The following is a 6,893-nucleotide window of genomic DNA, read 5'->3' as shown; positions in this document are numbered from 1 at the left end:
GACAGCAGAGATGAGGAACAGACTGGGGTAATACTGTTATAATAGAGCCTGCAGTTGCAAAAAATAACAGCTCTTTTGTCCGGTGTGGAAATGTGGGATGAATGGAGCTCAGTATTAATTTGTCAATGGTGTGGCTGCAAACTGCCCTCCTGGTTTCCCTCTCCAGAAGCTGTTGAGTTCACAGTGAACTGCAGGGTTGTGCCCAGCAGCCTTCCAGGACCGAACGTTCTGCCCGCTGCCCCCAGCAAACGCCTCACCGGTTATTCTCCATGTCAAATAGTCCCTCCTGACACATCTCCCTTGGGAATCAGGGCTCTTTGGGGATGTGTTTTACCCCCTAAAGAAGCAGTGGATGGAATCAGCAGACCTGTTTTCAGTTCTTTCCAAGAGTGGGCTGAAGCAGCAGCAGGTCCTGAAATGAGCACAAAATCATGAAGCCTCAGAAATGCTCCATAAAGAGCAAGCCAAACAGAGCCCCTGGGGCGCCAGGACCTCATGTGTGACACCGGCACAGGCTCCTGCTTGCCTGGGCTCCTCGGGTCACAGAATCCCAGAATGTCAGGGGTTGAAGGGCCCTGGAAAGCTCATCCAGTGCAATCCCCCCATGGAGCAGGAACACCCAGCTGAGGTTCCACAGGAAGGTGTCCAGGCGGGTTTGAATGTCTGCGGAGAAGGAGACTCCACAACCCCCCTGGGCAGCCTGGGCCAGGCTCTGCCACCCTCACCAGGAACAAGTTTCTTCTCATGTTTAAGTGGAACCTCGTGTGTTCCAGTTTGCACCCATTGCCCCTTGTCCTGTCACTGGTTGTGACCCAGAAGAGCCTGGCTCCATCCTCCTGACACTGCCCCTTTCCATATTGATCCCCAGGAATGAGTCCCCCCTCAGTCTCCTCCAAGCTCCAGAGCCCCAGCTCCCTCAGCCTTTCAGGTCAGGCTGAACGCCAGGTTCCTCTCCTGGAAAACGCCCTGTTCTCGGTGTCAGCCCCCTGCAGTGTGCTCTCTTCTGTCCTTCCCGGTCCCGCGGGGTTCTCTGCACCGAGCAGCTGAGCTGCCATGAGCCGCAGGGCGAGCACAGCACAGGCTGCTGTCATCTCTGCATTAAAACACCTGCAGCAGTTTCGTGGGGAGTGTGTCCAGCGTCCCCTGAGCTCTGCTCTCCCCGCCTGCCGGACAGAAGCGTCTCCAGAGCCCCGTGCCCAGAACTGACCGACCCTGAGGGTCCCAACAGGCAACGGGACTTTTGGTGCCGCCCGTTTCCTCGAACCGGGTTCACACCGGGATCGGGGCAGGCCGCTCGGTCTCAGCGGCTCCCCGGGCACCCCACAGCCCTGGCAGCCGCCTGGGACAGCAGAGCCCCGGGGCTTCGCGGCTGCCCGGTCCCGCTGCCGCCGGCGCGGGAGCTGCCCCGGGTCTGCGCCCGCGGCACCGAGACCCGCACCGCGCATGCGCACGGCTCCGCCTGACGTCATGGCCCCGCCCCCGGGCGGTGGCGGCCCCAGCGCGCATGCGTGGCCATGGTGGCGGCCTGTGTGCCGATGGAGCCGCCGCCGCATCCTCCTTCTCCTGCCGCCGCGCCGGGCTCGGCCGAGCTGGTTTGCGCGCAGGGCCGGAACCTGAAGGCGGTGCTGTGCCAGCGCTGCGGCTCCCGGGTGCTGCTGCCCGGCGCCGCCACCTTCGCCCGCCGTGAGGTACCGGGATGCGGCCGGCGGGCGGGAGCGGAGGGCGGTGGGTGAGGCGGGAGGGAGCGGCGCCGCGGGGCGGGGCGGGGCGGGCGGGGCGCCCCCTGCGGGCCGGGCGCTGATGCACTGTCTCCGCAGCTGCTCCTGCCCGCCATGAGGAAGAAGGCGGCGGCGGCCGCGGGCGGCGGCGGCGGGGACGTGCTGCGGGAGCACTGGCTGGTGCGGGACATGTTCTCCTTCGAGAACGTGGGCTTCACCCGCGACGTGGGCAACGTCAAGTTCCTGGTGTGCGCCGACTGCGAGGCGGGGCCCATCGGCTGGCACTGCCTGGACGACAAGGACAGCTTCTACGTGGCGCTGGAGCGGGTGGCCCACGAGTGACAGCAGCGCTGGGGCTGTGGGCCCGGGCACCTGCCTGGAGCTGGGCTCCGGCACCGCCAGCCCTGCAGCCCCACAAAGCCGGGCCCAGCAGACTGACCACGGCATGGCCACCACACAGCCCCGCCGGCCACGGGCTGCCCCACACCGGCTGTCACAGCCTGCCCCACGTTCAAGTGTCACAGCCCGCCCCACGCCGAGTGTCGCAGCCTGCCTGCCCCACACCTGACCAACATACAGCCCCGCACTGACCACAGCCCAGCTGGCCACCCCACAGATCCGCACCCTGACTGGCACCAAGACCCACAGCTGCGGCACAGCCACCTCCTCACCTGAGCTGACATGGGAAGGACGTCGTGGGCAGGAGGGTCCCTGTGACCTGCAGGGACAGCTCACCGTGACAATTTTGCCAAGCAGCTTGATGTTGCTGCTCTCTGTCACTTCTGCCCTGTGTGGCTGCTGTTTTTCAGACATTTTAAGGTGTCATCCAGGCTGGTTTGTGACACAACCATGTAAATAAATGTGGGTGCTGGCACAAGGGCTGCATTGAACAATTGCAGCAGCTTAAATAGCCGAAACTGCAGCCAAAGCAGTTGTGGGGTTTAAGGCTATATCTTGTGATGATTTTCAGAAGAAAGGTTCCCTGCCCTAAACCTTAACATTTAGGTTCTCTAAAACCTCATCCTGACAAATGTAGCCTGTAAGAGTATGTGGCACCTAAAGTGCGTGAAAGGCATTTTAACTGATGTTGAGTGCAGTTTTAGTAACTGAGTACTTGGAAAGTGCAATTAGAGTTTGTGGACAACATAGGCTGATAGAGGGGCAAATGAAGAAAATGTGCAAGGTCATAGTATTTCCAGGCAACAGAATGAAAAGATTCCAACCTGAAAAGGGTTTGAATCATTGGACAAGCAGTGTCCGGTGACTGTGTGTCAGTGCTGAAGAATGTCAAAACAGCCGTGTGTGTATTAAATAGAAGTCGGGGAGGAATTTCTCTTCTGTAAAAGCAGCTGGTAGGATCAGTGCTGGGCTGTTGTGTCCGGTTTTGGTCTCTGCCTTTTAAAAGATGGGCACAAAGCTGATTGACACAGTTCTCACTGTATTTATCTTTTGGTGATTGTGGTCCAGTTTGCATTCTCCATTTGTAACCCCTGTATGAACCATACAGCAGCTTTGCAGCGATCGCTTGGGCTCCCAGGACGGGCCCGGCTGCGGGAGCTGTGTGACTGTGCTGTGCTAATAAACACCTTGGGTACAAAGGCACAACTGTCGTTGCGCTGGGATGATGAAGTTGTATTTGCCACCAAAGTCAAGATCAGTTGTACTTAAAGATGAGCAGTGTTGCTGCCACAGGGCTGTGGGAGAGACCTTTTCCTCACTGCCCTGCTGAAGGTTTTGCTGGCCGCGGTCTGCAAGGCAGGCACAGCCCAAGGTGGGTTTTGCAGCATCCAGGCAGCACATGAGGGAGAAACAAGCCTGTCCTTCCAGTGCTTGAGCACCTGCACTTCTAAGATTCAAGACTTTGCCTTACTGGAGAGGCAGAACAACCAAGGCGCTGGCTGTGCTGGGGCTGCTGTGTCAGAGACCTGCTGCGGGCGGTCAGGATCTGCGGCAGAACTTCGTGTCTGATGGAGCTCTTACTTGGGCAGGAGGTGGGTCTTGTGCTGTGTCCTTCCTAAATGTGTCAGACACACATTTGATGTCAAAACTGCTCTTTTCCTCCTGCCCTTCACGTCTTTTAGCCCTAAGCTCGGAAACTGAACAGGTTCATCAAGAAGTGCACCCAGAAGGGCAGGAGAGCTTGGATTGGGATACAGTGGGATCACGTCACTTTAATTTCACACTTCCACTTAAGTGGTCATCTATTGGGGAATGTGTTTTGATCTGTAATACCTAGGTTATAGTCCATGTTGCTAAAATAGAATATGTGTTGCACAACAGTTTCATTTTGAAGAGGCCACTGTGCAGAACAGGCTTGATCAACGCCAAGTAAATGACACTTCACAAACAAATTGTATATGTGGGTTCCTGATACTGGGGAGCAACCAGAGAGAGTTAACGACCTGAGGGCTGCGTCCCCGGATGAGTGAGAGAAGCCGAGACTGTCTTTGCAGGAGTGTGCGCTGGTGTCTGAAAATCACCTGACCACACACAGAGCGAAAATCAAGTGCTTTGTTCCCGAAATGCAGTCACTGAGGTGAGCAGGTTCCTGGGTCACTGAGATAACGCTGCTATCTCCTCAGAGGGGGAAGCTCTTTGGATAAATAGTTTCTTGTGTCTTTCCTATATCTCAGTCCAGAAGGCGCAGTCCAACCTGGGCATTGCTGCAGCTCAGCTTTTTAAGTACTGTGTGCCCAAACCTGAGACAGCTACACGGGTGGTAACAGCCTGTGACAGTGGATATACCCCTTGGTTATCACATGGGCGCTTCCTGGGGGCTTCAGTTTTGGCTTTGGTTACAATATGAACAGTTTGGATACGGCTTGTGTGTGGAGAAACACATGGTTATGTGTCCCTCCTTGGCACAAATACATCAGCCGGGGCATGTTCTGAGCAAAGCAGCCGCCGTTCAGCCGCCAGAGGAGGCCAAAGCAAAGAGCCAGAGCGGTGTTTCCAGCAGCCTGCCGTCCTGGCCGGGGCTGGTCTGGCAGGACAGGGCAGAACCACGGGCAAAGTCTGTCCTTGAAAAGTCTTTCAGAGCAATTAGTGGCATTGACAGGAGCCACATGTCCCCGAGGGGAGAAGCTGCACTATGAGAGCTCCCCGCATGGATGTTTTTATCCATGGCTCTCCCGGCTGGGGCGGCAGCAGGGAGTGTGTGTATGTGTGTACTCAACTGTGCTTCTGCTCCCCCTTTCGTGTTCCTTGTCTTCCAAGAGCCTTTGAATTCCCCCAAAGGAAGGGAGACAGTTGCCAGCCTTAATCACTGTGCGTGCAGGGGCAGAGCTCTCAACTGAGCGCTGCCAGGAGCCACCATCTGTGGTTGCTTGAGCCCAGCTGGAAGAGATGCCCTGAGAACAAGGGAAAATAAGCAAATCCATGTCAGCACAGGTATCCTTCCCCTCCTTGAGCGGCTGCTCCACACGATGCCTGGAACACCATTAACAGAGTGCTCTTTCCATGGCAAGCGTCCAGATCGCAGCTCGCTGCAGAATCCCAGGTTAATTTGGAATCTCTGGCGATGGAGCATGAGGACGTGGCTTCAAGAACTTGCTGCCTTGTGCTTTCCTGGGGCGGCAGCAATCTGTGACTCCGGTTGTCTAAAACAGGCAGAAAGACTCAGTTCTGCCTGACAAACTGTGGCAGGTCCAAGGGGCCAGCACCGAAAATGGCAGGAGGCCAGGAGTGCAGGGACTCAGCAAACACAGGACCCAGCTCCCGAGGAGGAAAGATGCTGGGAGAAAGGAGCAGCTTCAGCTTCTGGTGGGAGGAACCTCCCTTGATAATGAACACCCAGGAGAGAGATGGAGCTGCAGGTGTCAGCAGCACTTCAGCGGCTCATGGTCCTCAGCAGCTCCATCCGTGCTGCAGCCACAGGTTCCTGCTTGGCTCCGGTGCCCATGCTCCACGAGGGCCCCACGATGCCAGCACAACCCAGGAGGATCTGATTCCATCCCCTCCCTCCAGGGCCCTGTTTAGATTTGGGGAATCCAAATGGCAGCACCAAAAGGCAGTGTCTGTGTGCAGCTGGCTTGTACCTGAGACACAGTTCCTGATTTGGGGAGAGGTGAAGCCCCAGTGCCTTGTGTTGCACATACTCGGAGCAGCACAGCGTGAAGTGCAGCCCCTGTCCACTGGGACCCTCTCACTCTGCTTCTTGGCATCTCCCACCATCCAGACCAGATTTATAGAGCTGCTAATCCAGCTAAACCGATGTTTAGTTGGTGTTTACACAGATGTCAGGCTATGAAGATAATGAGGGGCCTAGAGCACCTTTCTTGTGAAGAGAAACTGAGGAAGCTGTGGCTGTTCAGCTGGAGAAGCTGAGAGGGATCTGATCAATGGATCAATATCTCAGGGTGGGTGTCAGAGGATGGACCAGACTGTTCAGTGGTGCCCAGTGCCAGGGTGACGGGCAATGGGCACAGACTGAAACACAGGAGGCTCCATCTGAACATGAGGAAATGTAATTGTCACGGCCAAAACCAGTGCAGGATGTGAACTGTTTGGCACCATCAGCTGAGGGGTTTCTTGGTCAAAAGGATAACACAGCAAAGAATCAGTACAGATGGGAATGTAAAAACGCTGGAAATACAAATAAGTTGCTAGATGGTGCTACTGCTTGACCAGGGGAGGAAGGTTCACTTCACAGAGATCCAGCCTAATGGGTGGTTTTAGTTACCCACAGAAAAAAAGAGGCCAACTATTGTAGGACAGAACAAGATATATTTTCAGTATCTGAAGTAAAAGTTAATGGCAGAGAACACAAAACCAGTTGTAGGTTAGACTCAGTTTACACCCAAGTAACAAACAGAATCTGGGCCAAGAACTTTAACCGGTACAGGCAATAGTTAGCAAAATCTGGCATTATTTGAACAGAAGGTACCAACCAGAAGAGCAACACAAAACTCACAATACTGTGATTGCACTGCAAACAGATGAGCAATTCAGAAGATCTTTTCATTGTAAAGTAAAGAAAAGGTCAGTGGACTTGCTGGAGAAGCCATTTCAGCTTGGACAGATATCCCATGGAGGTTTGTCACCGCACACCAGCGGGACAGCGGGCAGGGGACGGCGTGAGAGTCAGGGCTGAAGTGGCGTTTGGAGCAAGCAGGGAATGGAGCAGCCGCTGCCATGGGGACTCGCAGAGAACAGGCAGCCAAGTCCATGCTTGCA

The 6,893-nt window shown here is 55.6% G+C and overlaps 1 protein-coding gene across 1 annotated transcript; it reads left to right on the top strand.

Moving 5' to 3' along the window:
- Nucleotides 1-1,489: 1,489 nt before the first annotated feature.
- RABIF (RAB interacting factor) lies at nucleotides 1,490-3,323 on the top strand. Its single transcript, XM_065854715.2, has 2 exons — nucleotides 1,490-1,688; nucleotides 1,818-3,323. The coding sequence occupies exons 1-2, from the start codon at nucleotides 1,515-1,517 to the stop codon at nucleotides 2,058-2,060; spliced, it is 417 nt and encodes a 138-aa protein (XP_065710787.1). The 5' UTR covers nucleotides 1,490-1,514; the 3' UTR covers nucleotides 2,061-3,323.
- The last annotated feature ends 3,570 nt before the right edge of the window (nucleotides 3,324-6,893 follow it).

The sequence above is a fragment of the Patagioenas fasciata genome, chromosome 21, assembly GCF_037038585.1.
Source record: "Patagioenas fasciata isolate bPatFas1 chromosome 21, bPatFas1.hap1, whole genome shotgun sequence".
In the NCBI taxonomy this organism is placed as follows: domain Eukaryota; kingdom Metazoa; phylum Chordata; class Aves; order Columbiformes; family Columbidae; genus Patagioenas; species Patagioenas fasciata.
Note: the sequence above shows the minus strand (reverse complement) of the source record. Positions and strands in the feature narration are given on the sequence as shown.

Bases quoted from the DNA above. Each gene is read 5' to 3' on its own strand.
- RABIF (XM_065854715.2), top strand. From the start codon at position 1,515: ATGGTGGCGGCCTGTGTGCCGATGGAGCCGCCGCCGCATCCTCCTTCT. The intron at 1,689-1,817 runs GTACCGGGATGC...CTGTCTCCGCAG, and splicing joins CCACCTTCGCCCGCCGTGAG to CTGCTCCTGCCCGCCATGAG.